The 23,284-nt window shown below is 42.6% G+C and overlaps 2 protein-coding genes across 6 annotated transcripts in view; one reads left to right on the top strand and one right to left on the bottom strand.

Annotated features, from left to right (window-relative positions):
* The window catches only part of PPIB (peptidylprolyl isomerase B), a 445,571-nt gene that overhangs the window by 149,373 nt on the left and 272,914 nt on the right, over positions 1–23,284 (top strand). The window lies entirely within an intron of this gene.
* Positions 1–23,284, bottom strand: part of TRIP4 (thyroid hormone receptor interactor 4) — a 101,598-nt gene that overhangs the window by 49,324 nt on the left and 28,990 nt on the right. Inside the window, exons 2-7 of one of the 3 annotated variants that reach the window (XM_050795950.1) lie at positions 20,176–20,299; positions 15,119–15,288; positions 14,037–14,170; positions 11,482–11,694; positions 8,409–8,487; positions 2,556–2,685 (exon numbers count right to left, since the gene is read on the bottom strand). In XM_050795950.1, coding sequence (XP_050651907.1) covers positions 2,556–2,685; positions 8,409–8,487; positions 11,482–11,694; positions 14,037–14,170; positions 15,119–15,288; positions 20,176–20,276 — 827 coding nt within the window. In that variant the 5' untranslated portion in view covers positions 20,277–20,299. Of the gene's footprint in view, positions 1–2,555; positions 2,686–8,408; positions 8,488–11,481; positions 11,695–14,036; positions 14,171–15,118; positions 15,289–20,175; positions 20,300–20,351; positions 20,404–23,284 lie in introns of those variants that run through there. The other 2 variants (XM_050795952.1, XM_050795951.1) reach the window with 2 other exon arrangements.

Below are 23,284 nucleotides of genomic sequence, written 5' to 3'. Positions count from 1 at the left end.
CCTCAGGCAAGAAAAGACACAGCACCGTAATCCATTTTCCTTCCACCTTTCATATTAGTCCAGCCTCTGCCTTCTGAAAGCTGGGCTTCAGCCTAGTTTTGCTGCATCTGAGTTCATGTCTGACAGCTTACTAAGTATCCTAGTCCCTCTGTAACTGGGATCCAGTCTATTCTTCCTAGGCTTATTTGCTTACTGGAGTTCTATGCTGAAGTCTCAGTTCTGTAGCTTAACTATTTACTTTTTTCTTTTTTTTTTGAGACAAAGTCTTGCTCTGTCGCCCAGGGTGGAGTGCAGTGGCATGACTGCCTCCTCAGTTCAAGCAATTCTCTGCCTCAGCCTCCCAAGTGGCTGGGATTACAGGTGCGACACCATGCCTGGCTAAGTTTTGTATTTTTAGTAGGGATGGGGTTTCACCATCTTGGCCAGGCTGGTCTTGAACTCCTGGCCTTGTGATCCACCCACCTTGGCCTCCCAAAGTGCTAGGATTACAGGTGTGAGTCACTGCGCCTGGCCAACTATTTACTCTTAAGACATTCTATTACCCTATGCTATATGGTATTACCTATACCCCACTTTGCAGGCTCTTAGTAATGCACTGGGGCCAAGTTCCAAGATATGACAATCAGGCCTATTTCTAAGATCATATTGACAGAGAAACTAAAAACTGGAAACAATCTTGATGGTCTAATTCTCTCATTCTACATATAATAAGCCTGGGGCTTACAGAAGTTGAGTGATTACTCCAATGTCATAAATCCAGTTAAGATTAAGTTTCCTCATAATTACAAATAGTGACATAAATAGACATAAGGGAAATACTGAAGTTAGATTCATATATTGACTTCAAATTTTCATACTCAGCTAGAATTGTAAAAAAATTTTGTCTTCTTAGGCCAGGTGCAGTGGCTCACACCTGTAATTCCAGCACTTTGGGAGACTGAGGCTGGCGGATCATACACACATAAAAATAAAACAAAAATAAAGCAGACTTAGAATAGAAACATTTTTAACAGTACTCTGGAAGAAATTTTTTTTTTTTTTTTTTTTTTTTTTGAGACAATCTCACTATGACACCCAGGCTGGAATGCACTGGATTAATCTCGGCTCACTGTAACCTCCACCTCCCAGTCTCAATCGATCCTCCCATCTCAGCCTCCCAAGTAGCTGGGATTACAGACATATGACATTACGCCTAGGTAATTTCTGTTTTTGTACAGACGGGGTTGTGCTATGTTGCCCAGGCTACTCTCAAACTTTCAGGTTCAAACAATCCGTCTGCCTTGGCCTCCCAAAGTGTTAGGCTTACAGGCGTGAGCCACTGTGCCTGGTGGAAATTGGTCTTATACAAAAACCTAGATAATGAAACTGGTACCCATGAACACACCAGCAAAGTAGCAACAATAGGGAGAGACCCTTTTCCAGTTTCTGTTGATCAAGAAGTGCATTCCATTTCTCTCTCTTTTTTTTTTGAGACAGAGTCTCGCTCTGTCGCCTAGGCTAGAGTGCAGTGGCGCAATCTCAGCTCACCACAACCTCCGCCTCCTGGGTTCATACCATTCTCCTGCCTCAGCCTCCTGAGTAGCTGGGACTACAGGTGCCCGCCACTACGCTCGGCTAATTTTTTTGTATTTTTAGTAAGACGTATTTCTAAAAATACGTTTTACTGAGTATGGTGAAATGTGATACTGAAAGGATGAAGAGTGAGTATGAGTTACACACCTTGTGATGGGTTTATTTAAGGAATAGTTTTCTAAATTTTATCTCATGTATTCATAGCAAATGGTTTGGAAGTAGCAGGAATGTCTCATCAAAAGATTACAATGCCAGGAATAGACTCTCAGGTTACAAGAGATTCAGGGTCTCTCTGAGGACCCTCACAGAGTCATTTGAGAAGGGAACATATAAATCCTATCTAAACATTTTTTACCACCAACTGGTTTTCAACGAATATTTTGTTCAAAAGAAAAAAATAAGGAGGAAGTCAAAAACAGAATTATCATAAATCTGTCTCACAGAGAGAAGTCAATGGGCTACACAATAATAATGCAGGAGTATAATGTCAATTTAGTTGTATTTTAATATACTGATTATTGAATCAAAAAACAAATTTAGTCAAAGGAAAGAAGAAGGGTAAATCATGCCTTCCTATGATAGGGCATAACCTATGTTCTCCCAGAGGCAATTCCTTACAGATTCTCCACAGCCCAGCCTAACAGTTTGCACATAATAGGTACTCTAATACTGGTGAGTGAATGAATGGCTACAAGTAAAACAAGTGGTGAATTATGTCAAGTCACATCAACTGTCCAGGGGATAGACTAACATTTACCAGGAATCAAAAAATGCTACGGGACAGGATTCTTTTGGTGGGAGCCTATATTATTCAAATACGGATTAAAAAACAAGATGTAGGCCTCCTATGTAGAGCATCCAGCTCTTCTTTTGCTATTAACTCTTTCACACTCCACTTTGAGAAGGTATCAAGTACCAAAATAATGGCCAGAATCTGTAGACTAGTTTATTTCTTAGCATTTGTTATTCTAACCCTTTCATACCTAGTTCTGTCAAACTCTAACAGTTTGTCTTTATGCTTGATAGCCTTCTCCAGACCAGACTTAATTCGCAATTCTTGATGAGGAAGAAGGTCCTTGGTAGAGATGTCCACCTTTCCAGAATTCTCCACCCCTGAAATTCAATAAGGAAGTCAAATGGTGTCAGCCTCTAAATACAAATTAGTTGTACCAGTGTGCAACAAAGAACAAAACATCAGAAGATCTGGTTCTGGCCTGATGGCCTGGAGCCTTCATTTCAACGGAAAATAAGTACACAGTCCAGGACTTACTTGTACAGCATTAAGCAGTGCTTGACACATGACAGGTTTTCAATAAATGGTAGGGATCTTTTCTTCCTTTATAAAAATTTGGTTCACTAAAGGCACCAAAGTATTTAAGAATGTGACATAAAAATGCCTTCTCAGTGAAAAAATTTGCTGAATATTACCTTTAAATATACGTTTTTTCAAGACAGGATCTAATGCTGTTGCCCAGTTTGGAGTGCAGTGGTGTGATCATAGCTCACTGCAGTCTCAAACTCAGGCTCAAGCGATCCTCTCACCTCAGCCTCCTGAGTAGCTGAGACAACAGGCACATGCCATTGTGTCTGAATTTTTAAATTTTTGTAGAAAGGGGGTCTCACTATGTTGCCCAGGCTGGTCTCAAAGTCCAGGCTTCAAGCAATCTTCCCAACTCAGCCTCTCAAAGTACTGGGATTCCAAACATGATCCACCACACCAGCCTAAATATACTTTTATATTATCAAAACTAAACAATAAATAATGGAAGAAAAAAAGAAAATTTCACAAAAGGGGCAGAAATGAACAGTTTCAATTTAATAAGAACCTGCTAAATGCTGAGGCACTTAGTATACATGCTATTTAATTTTCACAATAATCCTGTAAGACAGTTTGTATTATCTTTATTTTACAGATAAAGTAACTAAAGTTCAGAGATGACTATAAATGTACTGAGTTCACAGTTAGAAATTAGACAAGTGGCCGGGCACAGTGGCTCATGCCCATAATCTCAGCACTTTGGGGAGCTGAGGTTCGAGACCATCCTGGCTAACACGGTGAAACCCTGTCTCCACTAAAAATACAAAAAAATAGCCAGGCGTTGTGGCGGACACCTGTAGTCCCAGCTACTAGGGAATCTGAGGCAGGAGAATGGAGTGAACCCGGGGTGCAACACTTGCAGTGAGCCGAGACCGCGCCACTGCACTCCAGCCTGGGCGACAGAGCAAGACTCCATCTCAAAAAAAAGAAAGAAAGAAAGAAAGAAATTAGTCCCTAGAAACAAAATCTGAGCTCGAGTATAACTCTAAAGCCAACATTGATTCCATGGTTGTGCTATCTTCTTTGACAGCATATTATAAATTTATATATCCCAGAAAAGAGAGCCATAGATTATGATACACCCAAGATCCAAAATGGGTTAGGTGGCTGGGTGCAGTGGCTCACTCCTGTAATTGCAACACTTTGGGACGCTGAGGTGGGAGGATCACTTGAGTCTAGGAGTTCAAGACTAGCCTGGGCAACATGATGAGAGCCCATCTGTACAAACAATTTAAAAATTAGCCAGACACGGTGGTACATGCCTGTAGACTCAGCTAGTTGGGAGGCTGAGGCAGGAGAATTGCTGCAGTAAAATGTGTTCATACCAATGTACTCCAGCCTGACAGAGACTAAAAACAAACAAACAAGGAGAGTACGTAGAATCAGAACCCTTTTTTCTCAGAATGATTACCTTAACATCTAATTGAAAAAAATATAGAGGCATGTGCAACCTCTTTAATAATAAAATTACAGGCCGGCGCGGTGGCTCATGCCTGTAATCCCAGCACTTTGGGAGGCCAAGGTGGGTGGATCACCTGAGGTCAGGAGGCCTGGCCAACATGGCAAAACTCTGTCTCTACTAAAAATGCGAAAATTAGCTGGGTGTGGTGGCAGGCACCTGTAATCCCAGCTACTCAGGAGGCTGCGGCAGAAGAATTGCTTGAACCTGGGAAGCAGAAGTTGCAGTGAGCCGAGAGCACATCACTGAACTCCAGCCTAGGTGACAGAGACTCCGTCTCAAACAAACAAACAGCACTTTGGGAGGCCGAGACGGGTGGATCACGAGGTCAGGAAATCGAGACCATCCTGGCTAACACGGTGAAACCCCGTCTCTACTAAAAAATACAAAAAAAAACTAGCCGGGCCCAGTGGCGTGCCTGTAGTCCCAGCTACTCGGGAGGCTGAGGCAGGAGAATGGCGGGAACCCGGGAGGCGGAGCTCAGAGCGAGACTCCGTCTCAAAAAAAAAAAAAAAAAAAAAAAAATAATAATAATAATAATAATAAAATTACAGCCTTTTACAACTAAAACAAATTTGAAATGTCAAAACAAGAGTGAACAGGTTTCTGGGTACAATGCTAATATTGCTATAGATTAGTATTTTTTTTTTTTTTTTTTTTTTGAGATGGAGTTTTGCTTTTGTTGCCCAGGCTGGCGTGCAACGGTACAACCTTGGCTCATCACTACCTCTGCTTCCCAGGTTCAAGCAATTCCCAGCCCCAGCCTCTCAAGTATCTGGGATTACAGGCATGTGCCACCATGCCCGGCTAATTTTGTATTTTTGGTACAGACGGGGTTTCTCCACATTGGTCAGGCTGGTTTTGAACTCCCGACCTCAGGTGATCCACCCATCTCAGCTTCCCAAAGTGCTGGGATTACAGGCATAAAGCTACCATGCCTGGCGATTTATATGATATTTGGACAAAATAATCTGGCAAATACATCTCAAGTGTCAAAAAAAGATCACATTATTTGACGTAGTAACATTATTCTTAGAAATTTATCACAAGGAAATAAATCAAAAGCTATCTTAATAAACGTGACGATTTGTGATATTATTTAAAATTTGGAAACAAATATCCAGTAATTAGGAAATAATCATATTATAATAAACCAAGTTAAAAGACTATTTTTAGCTACTAAAAACAATTATGAAGAATATATAATAAGATAGCAGCCAATTATGAATTAGTTGGAAAAATGGAAAAACAAATGTTTTTACACAGATTACTACATTATAATCCCAACCAATCTGTCTATATAAAACAAAAAGTACTATGAACCAAGGCAGGAACAAAATGAAATATTTGCGTTAAGTAGTGGGTAATGAGTATATTGTTTTTCCTCTTAATAATGTCCTTAACTGCCGGGAGCGGTGGCTCATGCCTGTAATTCCAGCACTTTGGGAGGCCGAGGCAGGCGGATCAAGAAGTCAACAGATCAAGACCATCCTGGCCAACCAACTTGGTGAAATCCCATCTCTACTAAAAATACAAAATTTAGCTGGGCATAGTGGCGCACGCCTGTAGTCCCAGCTACTCGGGAGGCTGAGGCAGGAGAATTGCTTGAACCCGGGAGGCGGAGGTTGCAGTGAGCCAAGATCGCTCACTGCACTCCAGCCCGGGCGACAGAGCAAGACTCCGTCTAAAAAAATTAAAAATGCGGGGGGGGGGGGGCGGGTTGCAGTGGCTCACGCCTGTAATCCCAGCACTTTGGGAGGCTGAGGCATGGGGAACACAAGGTCAGGAGATCAAGAACATACTGGCTAACATGGTGAAACACCGGCTGTACAAAAAAATTAGCTGGGCGTGGTGGCGGGCGCCTCTAGCTAGTCCCAGCTACTCAGGAGGCTGAGGGAGGAGAATGGCGTGAACCCGGGAGGCGGAGCTTGCAGTGAGCCGAGATTGCGCCACTGCACTCCAGCCTGGGAGACAGAGAGAAACTCCATCTCGAAAATAAATGAATAAATAATAAAATAAATAAAAATAATGCCCTTAACTGACCAAGTGCGGTGGCTCACGCCTGTAATCCCAGCACTTCAGGAGGTTGACGTGGGCGGATCACCTGAGGTCAGGAGTTCCAGACTAGCCGAGTTCCAGACTAGCCTGGCCAATATGGGGAAACCCCATCTCTACTCAAAATACAAAAAAATTGGCCAGGCATGGTGGCACATGCCTGTAATCCCAGCTACTCGAGAGACTGAGGCAGGAGAATCACTTGAACCCAGGTGGCGGAGGTTGCAGTGAGCCAAGATCGTGCCCATTGCACTCCAGCCTGGGCAACAAGAGCAAAACTCTGTCTCAGAAAAAGAAAAAAAAAATTGTTGGCCGGGCACGGTGGCTCACGCCTGTAATCCCAGCACTTTGGGAGGCTGAGGCGGGTGGATCACCTGAGGTTGGAAGTTCAAGACCAGCCTGACCAACATGGAGAAACCCTGTCTCTACTAAAAACACAAAATTAGCCAGGGTAGTGGCGCATGTCTGTAATCCCAGCTACTCGGGAGGCTGAGGCAGGAGAATTGCTTGAACCTGGGAGGCGGAGGTTGCGGTGAGCCGAGATTGTACCATTGCACTCCAGCCTAGGCAAAAAGAGCAAACTCCGTCTCAAAAATAAAAAATAAAAAAAACATTTAAAAAAGGAAGTCCTTCACTATTTTTGTCAGGTGTGTTTCAAGCATAAAGGCATACAAAATAATTAGAAAATAAGTAGAGTTCCTATATAACCTTCACATAGCTTACTTTAATGTTACTGTCTTATTTTACAAAACCATAGTATAATTATCAAAACTAAGAAATTAACATTGGTATAACACTATGAACAAACTATTTGGATTTTAACATTTTTTTTCCATTAATGTTATTTTTCTGTTCTAGGATCCAATACTGGATGTATACTGCAATTAGTCGTCACATATATCCTTAGTCTAATCTGTGACGTTTCTTCAATCTTGTCTTCCATGACATTGTAAATCTCTTGTTCTTAAAACTTTCACACAATAATTTCAGTCCATTGGTGGATCGTGCTTGTGGCAGTTACTACTGCAGTGTTCTAATTGTGATTTTCTGGTATTTTCATTTCTTACACTTTATTAACTGGAATTCTTTTATAAGAAGCATTGTCCTTTCTCCATTTTATTAACTTATTCAGTTATTTATACAAGTATGGTCGCAAGAATATTAATTTTATTCTTTAGATTATAATGTAATACTAATATTTATTTTGCTGTTTAATGTTATGTAGTCTTAATAATTTTTCTAAAAAATAGATGCTTATAGAATGAGTGAATAGGCCAGGCACAGTGGGTCACACCTGTAATCCCAATGCTTTGGGAGGCCGAGGCAGGCGGATCACTTGAGGTAATGAGTTCAAGACCAGCCTGGCCAACATGGCAAAACCCCATCGCTACTAAAAAAATGTAAATACTGGCTGGGCGCAGTGGCTTACGCCTGTAATCTCAGCACTTTGGGAGGCCAAGGTGGGCAGACGACGAGGTCGGGACATCAAGACCATCCTGGCTAACATGGTGAAACCTCATCTCTACTAAAAATACAAAAAATTAGCCAGGTGTGGTGGCATGCACCTGTAGTCCCAGCTACTTGGGAGGCTAAGGCTGGAGAATCAGTTGAACCCAGGAGGCAGAGGTTGCAGTGAGCTGAGATCAGTGCCACTGCACTGCAGCCTGGGCAACAGAGCGAGACTCCATCTCAAAAAAAAAAAAAAAAGTAAATATTAGCCACACGTGATGGCACACACCTGCAATCCCAGCTACTCGGAAGTTTGAGGCAGGAGAATCACTTGAATCCAGGAGGCGGAGGTTGCAGAGAGCCGAGATCGCGCACTGCACTCCAGCCTGGGTGATAAGAGTGAGACTCCATCTCAAAAAAACAAAAACAAAAACAAAAACAGAGAATGAGTGAACAAACTGCATCCTGCACTCCAGAATACAGAAAAGGGAAACAACCACAGACGCAAAAAGACACCCATCACCCGAGTCATCCAGTTAGAAGATTGCTGTCTACCTGACATGAGTTTCTTTAGCAGTTTCTGGCTCTTGTTTGAGTCACGCTGTAAAATATCTTGTTCCTCATGAGTACACACCTGTAAAATAATAAGAGTAAGACATGTGATCCAATAGTTAAATTATATTGTTTTCTTGATATATCTAAAAGTAACCTGAAATTACACATTAGATGGGGTAAAATTATGAGACTACTGGTGTTTTTTAATCCAAACACATCAAAATATAAAAATGCAAATGAGTTTTTCTCCAGATCTCTTTCCATTTCTTTTTTATGAACCAAACAAAAAACTTATATCACTGCACATCTCCCTGAATGACTTAATGGTTTAGAAAAAAAAAAAAGCTGGGCACAGGGGCTCATGACTGTAATCCCAGCACTTTGGGAGGCTGAGGCAGATTGCTTGAGTGCAGGAATTCGAGACCAGCCTGGGCAACATGGCCAAATCCCATCTCAACAAAAAAATACAAAAATTAGCCTGGCATGGTGGTGTGTGCCTGTAGTCCCAGCTACTCAGGAGCTGGGACTTCTTTGTAGATACAGGGTTTTGCCATGTTGCCCAGGCTGGTCCTGAATTCCTGGGCTCAAGTAGTCTTCCCTCCTCAGCCTCTGAAAGCAATGGGATTATAGGCATCAGCCACCATACCTGGCTTTTGGTTCTTTTTAATAAGACATCTTCTTATAATTAACTTCTCTTGTCAGATTTGGACTTCATGATTAGAACTGGGTTACTTTTTATGGTAAAATATCATATGTTTTATCCAGTATTCTCAACAGTGGGAAATATTTATCCTTTGAAAGTAAGTTATTTTTTCTTCTTTTTTTCTTTTTGAGTCAGGGTGTGGCTTTGTCATCCAGATGGGAGTGCGGTGGCACCATCTCTGCTCACTGCAACCTCCACCTCCCAGGCTCAAGTCATCCTTCCAACTCAGCCTCCCAAAGTGCTGGGATTACAGACATAAGCCATCATGCCTGGCCTGAGACTGTCTAAAAAACAAACAAGGGACAGGTGCAGTGGTTCACGCCTGTAATCCCAGCACTTTGGGAGGCCAAGACAGGTGGATCACCTGAGGTCACGAGTTCAAGATCAGCCTGGTCAATATGGAGAAACCCTCTCTACTAAAAATACAAAAATTAGCTGGGCGTGGTAGTGGGCACCTGTAATCCCAGCTACTCGAGAGGCTGAGGCAGGAGAATCGCTTGAAGCTGGGAGGCGGAAGTTGCAGTGAGCCACTGCACTCCAGGCTGGGCAAGAGAACGAGACTCCGTCTCAAAAACAAACAAACAAATAAACAAACAGACTTCAAGGCCAATCTGCTTTACATTGTTTCTTGAACTAAAAGATTCAAGGACCTAGGAGAAAACACTGTACAATACTTCCTAGTAGTTGCCTCAATGACACACAGAATCCTGCCAGCAGCTATAGGAGCTTGCTCTAAAGAGAAAGCTCCATATGGGAGGAGATTTACTGCCATTTAATGGACATTTTTATTAGTAGACACTACATTTTTCAGGTCATCCATTGTCTATCAGCTTATTCTGAGCATATGAAAAAATTAAGGGTTTCACTAGGCACGGTGGCTCACACCTGTAATCCCAGCACTTTGGGAGGCTGAGGAGGGTGGATCACCTGAGGTCAGGAGTTCCGAGACCAGCTTGACCAATATGGTGAAACCCTGTCTCTACTAAAAATACAAAAAATTAGCCGGGCATGGTGGTGTGCACCTGTTGTCCCAGCTACTAGGGAGGCTGAGACAAGAGAACTGCTTAAACCCAGGAGGCGGAGGTTACAGTGAGCTGAGATTACGCCACTGCACTCCAGCCTGGGCGACAGAGTGAGACTCCGTCTCAAAAAAAAAAAAAAAAGAAAAGAAAAGAAAAAATTAAGGGCCCCATCAGAAAAGAGGAGAAAATGAAGTAATATAAAATGGATGCCTTTACCAACACCAAATGTCACTGCTTCTGCCAGCCAGCTCAACTTGGTAGAATTAGCTTTCTAGATAGCTCATTAAGGGTTTTTGTGAGTCATTATCACTACATTCTTGAGGTCATTCTCTCAGACAAACCAGAGTTATGACAAGGTGGTATCCTGGAAATAGAAGCTATAATGACCTGAGGATTCTGTCACAGTGTCTCTGTTCTCCTAGGGCTAGGAGCCACACCAGAACTGAAGACTTAGACAAAAAATTTTGACATTTCAGGCCCTATAGTTTTCTTAAAGTTAATCTGACACAAGAAGACTTGGATCTCTCAACAATGCATGTTCTCAAAACCCTTCTCATTAATGGCCTGAGTAGTAGGATATAATCTGGGGTTTCTTTCTTTCTTCTGAGACAAGGACTCGCTCTCTCACTGCAGCCTGGACGTCCTGGGATCACGTGAAGCTCCCACTTTAGCCCCTCATGTAACTGCTACCACAGGTGCGCACCACCACACCAGCCCAACTAATTAAAAAAATATATTTTTTTTGTAGAGACAGGGTCTTCCTACATTGCCCAGGCTGGTCTGAAACTCCTGGGCTCAAGGGATCCTCCCACCTCAGCCTCCCAAAACCCGCCTTGGCCTCCCAAAGTGTTGGGACTTTAGGCGTGCGCCACCTTGCCTGGCCTAACCTTGGGTTTCTAACTAATCATATCCCTGCTACTCGAGTTCACTGGATATTTTAGGGAAGAAATTTACTAAGAAAAAGAGAAGGCCAGGCATGGTGGCTCATGCCTGTAATCCCAGAACTTTGGGAGGCCGAGGTGGGTGGATCACGAGGTCAGGAGATCGAGACCATCCTGGCTAACACTGTAAAACTCCATCTCTACTAAAAGTACAAAAAATTAGCCAGGCATGGTGGCAGGCGCCTGTAGTCCCAGCTACTCAGAAGGCTGAGGCAGGAGAATAGCATGAACCCGGGAGGCGGAGCTTACAGTGAGCCGAGATTGCGCCACTGCACTCCAGCCTGGGCAACAGAGTGAGACTCTGTCTCAACAAAAAAAAAAAAAAAGAGAGAAATTATTTGATATCTGAATGGCCCTGCATATTAACACAAAGCACAGTAAAATAAAATAGAAAAGAAATACTTTACCAGAGTGCCACAGAATAAGCAAGGGCCAGAGCCTTCTTGTTCACAGACAATGCGCCCACAGATCAGACAGTTATTGATGAGCTTGTGCTTCTGGCCCAGGCAATCACAAGGGTGGCGACCAGGGAGCAGGACTGCAAGCCTGTCCTGTCCTTCTCTTGTGTATAAATTGACAAACTTTGTCTTCTTCTTTACGGAGTTGCTGTTCTCTTGTGCCTAATTGTACAAAGACATCAGAATAACATCAAATAATTAACGACAATGTAAAAAGTCAAGGGAGAAAATGCTCAGTTCTGTTCAATAACAACTTATATACTATCCAAGAACAAAGAAAGAAGGCAGGGAAAGGAAGAAATACAAATTAGTTATAATCAAATTTCTAAGGAAAGGTTATACTCTAGAAAAACTAGCTGGTAATTACCTTGTCTTTTCTGCTAGTAGCTTTCAGCCCATTACTATGGCTAGTGGAAGGTAAATGTAGCAGTTAGATCTGTTTATATGACATCTTTAAAAACAGCTAAATTGGAGATCATAAGAAACAAGAATGCCTCTAAAAGCAGATGATATTCACAGATTTGGAAATATGGGCAATCAATAAAATAAGAAAAATAAATATAAAGTTGACTCAATCAGAAACCAGTAAGAAAAGGACAGATAATACAATAGAAAAACAGGCAAACAGAAGGTGGAGGTTGCAGTTAGTTGAGTTCGCGCCACTGGGCAACAGAGTGAGATCCTATCTCAAAAAAAAAAAAAAAAAGGGCAAAAAAAAAAACCTAAATAAGAACTTCGTAACAAAAGATATCCTAATGACTAACAGGCATATGAAAAAGTTCTCAATTTCTCGTAAAAATAATGCAAAAACGAAAACAAAATGCAATACCACTAAATACCAATCAGAATGGCTAAACTGAAAAAGAGAAAATATGAAGTGTTAGCAAAGATACAAAAGAATTAGACCTCTCATACACTGCTGGCAGGACTGCAAACTCATATCAATTAAAGTTGAACATATGCATGTTCTATGACACAGCAATTCAACTCCTAGATACATACTAAACAGAAATGTGTAAATATGTTCACCAAAAATACATACAAGAATGTTCACTGTTGCATTGGAATTGGTAACTATCCAAATATTAGAATGGATAAATTGTGATGTATTCACTTAATAAAATTCTGTGTAGCAATGAGAATGAGAAAGTATAGCTGTCCAGAATAGAGATGAATCTCATAAATTGAAAGAAGCTAGACACTGGCTGGGCACAGTGGCTCACGCCTGTAATCCCAGCACTTTGAGAGGCCAAGGCAGGCAAATTGCTTGAGGTCAGGAGTTCAAGACAGCCTGGCCAACATGGTGAAATCCCATCTCTACTAAAAATACAAAAATTAGCTGGGTGTGGTAGTGTGCGCGCCTGTAATCCCAGCTACTTAGGAGGCTGAGGCCGGCCAATCACTTGAACCCCGAAGGCAGAGGTTGCAGTGGGTCAAGATTGCACCACTGCACTCCAGCCTGGGTGACAGAGCAAGACTCCATCTCAAAAAACAAACGAACAAACAAACAAGCAAAAACAGCTAGATACAAGAGTACACACTATTTAGCTCCATTTATTTAAAGTTCAAAAACGGGGCCAGGTGCGGTGGCTCATGCCTATAATCCTAGCACTTTGGGAGGCCAATGTGGGTGGATTGCCTGAGCTCAGGAGTTCGAGACCAGCTTGGGCAACTTGGTGAAACCCCGTCTCTACTAAAATATGAAAAATTAGCTGGGCGTGGCAGTGTGGGCATGTAGTACCAGCTACTCGGGAGGCTGAAGCAAGAGAATCGCTTGAACCCAGGAGGCAGAGGTTGTGGTGAGCTAAGATTGAGCCACTGCATTCCAGCCTGAGCGACAGAGCGAGACTCTTGTCTCAAAAAAAAAAAAAAAAAAAAATTATCTGGGTATGGTGGCGCGTGCCTGTAGTCCCAGCTATTCAGGAGACTAGGCAGGAGAATCGCTTGAACCCAGGAGGTGTTGCCACTACACTCCAGCCTGGCAACAGAGCGAGACTCCGTCTCAAAAAAAAAAACTCATGAAGCGTTCCATACTTTAAAAAAAAAAAAAAGCACCAGCCGCATGGGACACACTTCATTAAATATTTTTCAACTTATATTTATCTGCCTGAATCTCATCTCAAAGCAAAGATGTCAATTAGCCGGGCATGGTGATGAGCGCCCAGCTACTCGGGAGGCTGAGGCAGGAGAACTGCTTGAATTCAGGAGGTGGAAGTTGCAGTGAGCCAAGATGGTGCCACTGCACTCCAGTCTCAGCGATGGAGCAAGACTCCTTCTTGGCGGGGGGGAAAAAAAAAGCAAAGATGCCTTTATAATACTAATCAGGTTGCCAAAGAAAAAATCTACCATAGAGAAAGGAGTACATGTAATTTTTCCTCCTAAAATTCATGCATTTGTTGAAAAATTGCCATTCTAGACCAATTTGTACACTTTGCTCTCTGAAATGTATTAGTCACTTCCTCTTCTCCAATAGCCAGAAAAAGCTTCAATCTATAAGCACTCACCTTAGCCAAATCAAAAGGTGTTTTAACTTCTGCAGTCGTGTCAGGTTCAGTAAATGCAGGAACTTCCTGTCTGTTTCTCCCTTTCTTTCTACCCCGCTTTAGATGGTCTCCTGATTTCTGCCCATCTAAAATTTCTTTGAAGATTGAAAAAAAAATACACACACACAGATTGATAAGAGGATTCCTGGTGAACTTCTATAGCTAATAAACTAAGGTGATGCTTAATATTTAGAGTCAAGATATCATCGGGAAGATTTTTAATTATCTTTTCCTGCCAAACCAGAATAAAATTTAAATCATCATTTTTAAGAGTGCAGTCAATGAAAAAGAACTCAAACAAGTGGCTGGTTTTAAGTTAAATTAAAATCTGATATTCTAAAATCAAGCTCAGTGGCTCACATGTATAATCCTAGCACTTTGAGAGGCCGAGGCAGGTGGATCGTTTGAACCAAGGAGTTTGAGAGCAGTCTGGACAACAGAGTGAGACCCTATCCCTAGAAAAAAATAAAAAAATTAGCCAGGTGTGGTAACACACTCCTGCAGTCCCAGCTACTCAGGAAGCTGAGGTGGGAGAATCATCTGAGCCCAGGAAGCAGAGGCTGCAGTGAGCTGTGATCAAGCCACACCACTCCAGCCTGGGCAATGAAAGTGAGACCATGTTTCAAAACAAACAAAATTCTGATATTGTAGATTGCATAATAACTTATTTAGTTTGGTGCTCGTCTTTTGTACTGTTTAAGTAGTTATCTCTAAATGCTATTCATACTATAGTCAATCAACACTTTACTTACACCCAGGTATGCACATGACTGAAAAATGTTTCTTTATGTATAAATTTTTCAAATTATTCTGAAGCCACATTTGTGTCTGTAAACAGGCATTTTTTGGTGATATTTTCTAAGTTAAAAAAGAACTAGAGCAAAATTCATTACGGATTGAGTAGAACCGAACTAAAAATATGTATACATATGATTCTGTTTAAGTTAGTTGTGAAGAAATACAAGCTGGAAAAAAAAAAATTAAATTCTTTAAGCCTGCCCACTTACCAATATTTCAACATTTGCTTAATTACATTAACTTACCATCTTTTTTGAAGCACTGCTGCAAAGGATCAGAAATCGACTCCTGATCATTCTTTTGCCATTTGGTTATAAGTTCTTCTATGAATTGACCTTTTTTGCCTTCATTTCCCTGGAGGAGATCAGTAACATATTCTCGTATCTCTTCAGCACTCTCAATTGACAAAACATACCTCAGGAGGCAAAGATATAAGTTATTGAAACAAGACTAACTTACACTGTTTCTCAGTAATCTTAACAGAGATCTAGGTAGTAAAAACCATTCATTAATCTATTAGAGTGTTTACTTTGAGCCAAGTACTATGCTAGATGCTAGAAATACGATATGATCCTAACTGGTATGAAGGTATACATACATACACTTATGTGTAGGAAAAAAAGTTATACACCAAAATGATTACTAGTGAGTGATGGGATTAAAGGTAGTTTTATTTTTATTTTCTTTTTTCTTTTTTTTTTTTTTTTTTTTTTGAGACAAAGTCTCACCCTGTCACCCAGGCTGGAGTACAGTGGTGCCATGTCAGCTCACTGCAAGCTCTGCCTCCCGGGTTCACGCCATTCTCTTGCCTCAGCCTCGTGAGTAGCTGGGACTACAGGTGCCCACCACCACGCCTGGCTAATTTTTTGTATTTTTTAGTACAGACGGGGTTTCAACATGTTAGCCAGGATGGTCTCGATCTTCTGACCTCGTGATCCACCCGCCTCGGCCTCCCAAAGTACTAGGATTACAGGCGTGAGCCACTGCTCCCAGCCAATAAATATGTTTTTAAAAGTTTTTTTGTTTGTTTGTTTGTTTGTTTGTTTTTTGAGACGGAGTCTCGCTGTGTCTCCCAGGCTGGAGTGCAGTGGCATGATCTCGGCTCACTGCAAGCTCCGCCTCCCGGGTTCACGCCATTCTCCCGCCTCAGCCTCCCAAGTAGCTGAGACTACAGGCGCCCGCCACCACGCCCGGCTAGTTTTTTGTATTTTTAGTAGAGACGGGGTTTCACCGTGTTTTTAAAAGTATTACATTATTATATATACTGGAAAAAACAGAAAGAAACAGTGCTTATTTCTGGGTTGTAGTATTACGGTAATTTTGGTTTACTCTTTTATCCTTTTCTGATTTTTTTAGTTTTCTACAGTGAACATCTTATCATTACAGGAGAAAGAAGTGATAAAAATTACTTACAAATTAACATATAAGACACTGAAGACAGTACAAAACCTGAAGAAACTGTAATTCAGACACAATGATATGGAACGTAAGAAAATTATCATCGTGCTATATCCTTTAAATTTGTAAAAATTATGAAATTGTCCCATGATTGGTAGCATATGTACTGCATTCTTTTCATAGTGTAGTGGTGGAACTGCAGAATTATACTCTAGAGGTAAACAAATCTGTGCCTTTGGGCCTCATTAAGAGAATCTTCTGACTGGGTGCGGGAGCCCATGCCTGTAATCCCAACAGTTTGGGAGGCTGAGGCTGGAGGATCACTTGGGCCCGGGAGTTTCAGACCAGCCTGGGCAACATAGGGAGACCTTGTCTCTAGAAGAAAAATTAAAATTAGCCAGGCATAGAGGCATGTGCCTGTAGTCCTAGGTACTTGGGAGGTTGAGGTGGAAGGATTCTTTGAGTCTCAGAGGTGAAGGCTGCAGAGCCATGATTGCATCACTACATTCCAGCCTGAGCAACAGAATGAGACTCTGTCTCAAACAAACAAAAATGGCGGGGCATGGTAGCTCCCAGCACTTTGGGAGGCTGAAGCGGGTGGATCACCTGAGGTCAGGAGTTAGAGACCAGCCTGGCCAACATGGTGAAACCCCATCTCTACTAAAAATACAAACATTAGCTGGGCATGGTGTCACGAGCCTGTAGTCCCAGCTACTGGGAAGGCTGAGGCAGGAGAATTGTTTGAACTGGGAGGTAGAGGTTGCAGTGAGCCAAGATCCTGTCACTGCACTCCAGCCTGGGTGACAGAGTGAGATTCCATCTCAAAAAAGAAAAAAAAAAAAAGTTAATAGCTCTGTGCTATTTTAAAAATTCAGGTCACTCATATAAAATTGTTCAAGTTAGTACATTACTGTAGTATGTACACCTGGGTAATTCTCAATTAAATGCCAGGCAAGGCACAGCAAATGCTTTCATCATGGCATAACAGCCTGTTGTGCATACTAGTGAATACCTAACAAATGATTCAAATAGTATCTTAGCATAATACATGCCGATGGGCACTGACTTTCTTCCCAGGGGGAATACAATTTTTTTTTTTTGAGATGGAGTCTTGCTCTGTCGCCCAGACTGGAGTGCAGTGGTGAGATCTCGACTCACTGCAACCTTTCCCTCCTGGGTTCAAGTGATTCTCCTGCCTCAGTCTCCTGAGTAGCTGGGATTACAGGTGCCTGCCACCACACCTGGCTAATTTTTTTTTGTATTTTTAGTAGAGATGGGATTTCACCATGTTGGCCAGGCTGGTCTTGAACTCCTGACCTCCTGATCTGCCTGCCTTGGCCTCCTAAAGTGCTAGGATTACAGGCATGAGCCACCACACCTGGCCTGAGAAACCATGTTCTTGATACTGTGTAATCCAAACAAAATACAACTGGATTCTAGACTGAGAAGACTACATCTATCATTCTTACCCTGTTTCAAACTGTTAATTTATCAAAAATAGCCTCAATCTTTCGTTTTTTTTTTTTTTTTTTTTTTTTTTTTTGAGACGAGGTCTCACTTTGTCACCCAGGATGGAGTGCAGTGGTGCGATATCAGCTCACTGCAACCTCTGCCCCCAGGTTCAAGGGATTCTCCTGCCTCAACCTTCCAAGTAGCTGAGACGACCTGCACTCTCCAACACACCCAGCTAAGTTTTGTATTTTTAGTAGAGTGGGGGTTTCATCATGTTGGCCAGGCTAGTCTGAAATTCCTGACCTCAAGTGATCTGCCTGCCTTGACTTCCCAAAGTGTTTAGATTACAGGCAGGAACCACTGCGCCTGGCCACCTCAATCTTTTTTTTTTTTTAATACTGGGTAACTTTATAATAAATATGTGAAAATTGGGCCAGGCACGGCGGCTCACGCCTGTAACCCCAGCACTTTGGGCAGCCAAGGCAGGTGGATCTGAGGTCAGGAGTTCGAGACCACCCTGGTCAATATGATGAAACCCCATCTCTACTAAAAATACAAAAATTAGCCAGGCATGGCAGTGCACACCTGTAATCCCAGCTGCTTGGCAGGCCGAGGCAGGAGAATCGCTTGAACCCCGGAGGCGGAGGTTGCAGTGAGCTGAGATCACACCACTGCACTCCAGCCTGGGCAACAGAGCAAGACTCCGTCTCAAAAAAAAAAAAAAAGTGAAAAGTTTGAACTTATATTCGTAAAAAACACTTTTCTGTTTTATATATTGCAAAGTTGCATTATTTCATTTATAGCATTCCACTGCTTTAAAAAATGTTTGAAAACTACTAAATACTTAATTTGACTGCCTTCAAGCAAGGGTAAAGCCAAACCATAAGATTTTGCTGTTGTTTTGTTGTCTATTCTACTCTTCAAAAAAATCCCTTATCTTGTTGTTTACTTTTTTAATTTCTGTACAGACAGGGTCTCACTATGTTGCCCAGACTGCTCTCCAACTCCCAGTCTCAAGCGATCCTCCCACCTCCACCTCCCAAAGTGCTGGGAATAAGGGCTTGAGCCATCTCCTAGGGCCTCAAAAAAATCCATTAAAATAGCCTACTTTAACTCTTTCCTTGCCAAAAGTCTATTTTCTCCCAAACTCAGAAACTCATCTTACTTCCTACAAAAGCCCTAGAACTGCAATTTAGGTTTCAGCATTAGTGACCAAGGAATCAAATTAAGGAACACTTTCAGTTCTTTGATCAAGTCCCATTTTTGCAGCTTTCTCCACTGCCTGAACACTTTGGACCTCCACCTCTGTCTATTCCTTAGTTCTCAGGTGAAAGTCATCCTTTCCAGTAAACCTTCCGAGTTTTTCAAATCTTAATAAGGATCATTTATTTTGTGCTCCAACAAGCCCCTTCACTTCCCCAATCTCAGCACTCATCAACGAAGGGGAACCCAACTGTCTTGTCTTTGTTACCCCAATATCTGGCGTGTAACAGGGCAACAAATGTTCTTTAATCAGTTGAAAGCAGATATTAAATCATGTTTACCATCTCCATTTCATAAGAGTCATAAAGCATGCCTACTAATGATTCATCTTATAGATGAAGAAACCAGGGTACAGAGAGAAAAATTAAGTTGTCTTGGGTTCTAAAACAGGTAAACGACAACAGAATATAGAACCTGCAACTCCAGAGTCGGAAGCTATTTGTACTCTTCCACGCTGCTTCCACTTAAATTCTAGGTCCTATTGACACAGCTGACCCTATTGGCCGTACTGACACAACTCAGACTGGGCCCACTAAAATGTTCAGAGTATGTCTGGGTGCGGTGGCTCACGCCTGTAATCCCAGCACTTTGGGAGGTCGAGGCGGGCGGATCACTTGAGGTCAGGAGTTGGAGACTAGCCTGGACAACATGGTGAAACCCCGACTGTACTAAAAATTTTAAAAAATTAGCCGGGCGTGGTGGTGCGTGCCTGTAATCCCAGCTACTTGGGAGGCTGAGGCAAGTGAATCGCCTGAACCCGGGAGGCGGAGGTTGCAGTGAGCCAAGATCGCGCCACTGTACTCCAGCCTGGGCGACAGAGACTCGGTCTCAATAATAACAACAATAAATAAATAAATAAATAAAGAGTTAAGAGTTAGGAAATACAATTTGACCTGCCCCTTCTCTCTAGAAAGGAAACTGGCTCCTGGGACAGTCATGCAGTACTAATTATTACAGACTGGGCGTCTTCCCAGGAAAAAAAGCCTGAACGGCAGATTGCGGAGCCGGACACCCTATTCCAGAAACTAAACTACAAAGGCGGAGGCCAGAATTCGACGCCTACAGACTACAGACTGCAGCCCCTTTATCACATTTCTCTCTTAACTTTTCAGTCCTCCCCGCTTCCCTGTTCGCTCAGGCAGTGCACATCCCAGAGCTCCTTCCCCGCTTGGACCCCAACTGTTCTCACTGAATGATCTCCTCGCTGACATCCAGGCCGAAAGTTTTCCGCAACTGCTGGGTGCACCAGTGCACCAGCGGCTCCCCGGACACCGCCCCAGCCACCGCCATCTTCCCCAGCCGGAACCAGCTGGGCTGCAAAAGCCCCACGTCCTGCACCGGACTAGTTCCCTTCGCAACACCAACCTCACTCACGCGGGTTCCGCCAGCTTGCACCGCCCCGCAAGGTCGCACCGCCTCCAGTACGGATCCCGCCCACCTGTGCGCCTCTTGTTTCTTCCTGCTTCCTTGTCTACTTCCTTGTACCCACCCGAGTCGAGCTCTGTCAGTGGGTGATTCTTGCTATCGCTAAACGTAGGACTCGAGGAAGGCCATTGGCACTTCTGCTGAGAAGACAGTGCAAGTGCCTATAAAAACGACAGTTTAGGGGGGAAACAAACCAATACCCGGAAAACTGAGAGACCAGCTTTTTAATCGTCATGGTTTTATGTAAAATAAAACAGCACGTGGAAGGTATTGTAAGCGCTGTAAGTTTTTGCTCTGGTGTTGGTTTAATTTTTTTTTATTTTTATTTATTTATTTATTTATTTTTGAGACGGAGTCTCGCACTGTCGCCCAGGCTTGAGTGCAGTGGCATGATCTTGGCTCACTGCAAGCTCCGCCTCCCGGGTTCACGCCATTCTCCTGCCTCAGCCTCCCAAGTAGCTGAGACTACAGGCACCCGCCACCACGCCCAGCTAATTTTTTTTTGTATTTTTAGTAGAGACAGGGTTTCACCGTGTTAGCCAGGATGGAGTGTTTATTTTTAATACCCCCTATAGTCGACTACTAGATTCACACCGCTAAAACTTCTATTTTATTTTTTGAGCCATGTATTTTCCATGGCTCGAGGGGATAAAACAGTAAAACAGGAGTTGGAATTTGGCTTTGAGGACTTTCCACACGAGTTCTCAACCCAGAATTACCATATTTAAGTGCCGTCTGCAATTCCCTAACCTGTTAAGACAATGGACTGGGGAAAATTTAGCCAAACTTTTCTGGACATGTCTTCCCATTCATTTCTGGCTTTTTGTTGCATTTACAGGTTAAAAGTTCTTCATTTCTACTAGCCTGTTTAGACTAAGTAGTCGCATTAAATTGGCAGCTGTTTTACCTTTTTGCTAGTGTTTTCATTCGCGTAAATATTATAATTAAAATCGTAAGTGTATTGGCCGGGCGCAGTGTGTCATGCCTGTAATCCCAGCGCTTTGGGAGGCCGAGGCAGGAGGATCACTCAAGCGCACGCAGAGACACACACACACACACGCACACTGGGCGCAGTGGCTCACGCCTGTAATGTCAGCACTTTGGGAATCAGAGGCAAGAGGATCACTTGAGCCCAGGAGTTCCGGACCATTCTGGGCAACATAAAGAGAATCCCCATCTCTATAAAAATGAAAAAAAAAAAAAAAAGCCTGGTGTGGTGGCACATGCCTGTGGTCTCAGCTACTTGGAAGACTGAGGTGGGAGGATCACTTGGGCCCGGAAGGTTAAGCTTGGAATGAGCCCTGATTGCACCACTGCACTCCAGGCTGGGCGACAGAGCAAGGCCTTGTTACAAAAACAAAACAAAACAAAACAAAACCTCCTAAGTGTATTGATTTACATTCTATTTAGATTGTCATAGATATCATTAATTTGGAAAGCATATGATTTTCCAGGTTTTTTTTTTTTTTTAAGAAAAAGACAAAATAGGGGGGAGGGGGGAGGGATGGCATTGGGAGTTATACCTGATGTAAATGACGAGTTGATGGGTGCTGACGAGTTGATGGGTGCAGCACACCAACACGGCACAAGTATACATATGTAACAAACCTGCACGTTATGCACATGTACCCTAGAACTTAAAGTATAATTAAAAAAAAAAGAAAAAGACAAAATACTCTGTGAATGTTTATTAATTGTGGGTAGAAGTTTTGTTTCTTTGTAAAACTTCACTACATTTAATAATAATTATAAGGTATCAAAGTTATTTACCTGTTTATTTATTCAGTCCCTTTGTCAGGGTTCTCCAGAGAGACAGAACCAATAGGATAGATAACAGATAGTTATAGATACAGATCAGGGAATTGGCTCAGAAAATTATAGAGACTGAAAAGTCCCATGACAGGCCATCTGCAAGCCGGAGACCCTGGAATGCTGGTAGCTGGTTCAGTCTAAGTTGTGAAATCTTCAAGTCTCAAAGCAGAGGGCCTGGAGTTCTGATGTCTGAGAGCAGAAAGAGAAGAGTGTCTCAGCTCCAGAAGGAAAGAAATATTTTTTCTCACCTTTTTTGTTCTGAGTCCTCGGTCAATTGGATAGTGCCCACTCACATTGAGAGCAAATCTGCCCCGCTCAGTCCACTGACTCACATGCCAGTCTCCTTTGGAAACACCCTCAAAGGCACCCAGAAGTAATGCTTTACAAGTTATCTAGGTATTTCTTTTTCTTTTTCTTTTTTTTTTTTTTTTTTGAGACTGAGTTTCCTCTTGTTGCCCAGGCTGGAGTGCAATGGTGCAATCTTAGCTCACCACAACCTCTGCCTCCCGGGTTCAAGTGATTTTCCTGCCTTAGCTTCCCCAGTAGCTGGGATTATAGCCATGAGCCACCACGCCAGGGTAATTTTGTATTTTTAGTAGAGACGGTTTTTCTCCATGTTGGTCAGGCTGGTCTTAAACTCCCGACCTTAGGTGATCCTCTCACCTCAGCCTCCCAAAGTGCTGGGATTACAGACCCTCTAGGTATTTCTTAATCTGGCCAAGTTGACACCTAAAATTTACCATAACAGTCTCCATAACTAAAACATTAAGTGCTTGAAGGCAGAGACTATGACTTAAATTTTTTTCGTATAATAGAAATTTAGTATGTCATACACGTTATGATGAGTATGTCCTCCAGAATAACATAGGTGGCTGGGTACCGTGGCCCACACCTGTAATCTCAGCATTTTGGGAGGCCGAGGTGGGAAGATTGGTTGAGCTCAGAAGTTCAAGACCAGCCTGGGCAACATCGGGAGACCCTGTCTCTACAAAAAAATCTAAAAATTAGCTAGGTGTGGTGGCAAGCGCCTGTGTTCCCAGCTACTTGGGAGTGGATCACCT

Source organism: Macaca thibetana, chromosome 7 (genome assembly GCF_024542745.1).
Source record: "Macaca thibetana thibetana isolate TM-01 chromosome 7, ASM2454274v1, whole genome shotgun sequence".
In the NCBI taxonomy this organism is placed as follows: Eukaryota; Metazoa; Chordata; class Mammalia; order Primates; family Cercopithecidae; genus Macaca; species Macaca thibetana.
Note: the sequence above shows the minus strand (reverse complement) of the source record. Positions and strands in the feature narration are given on the sequence as shown.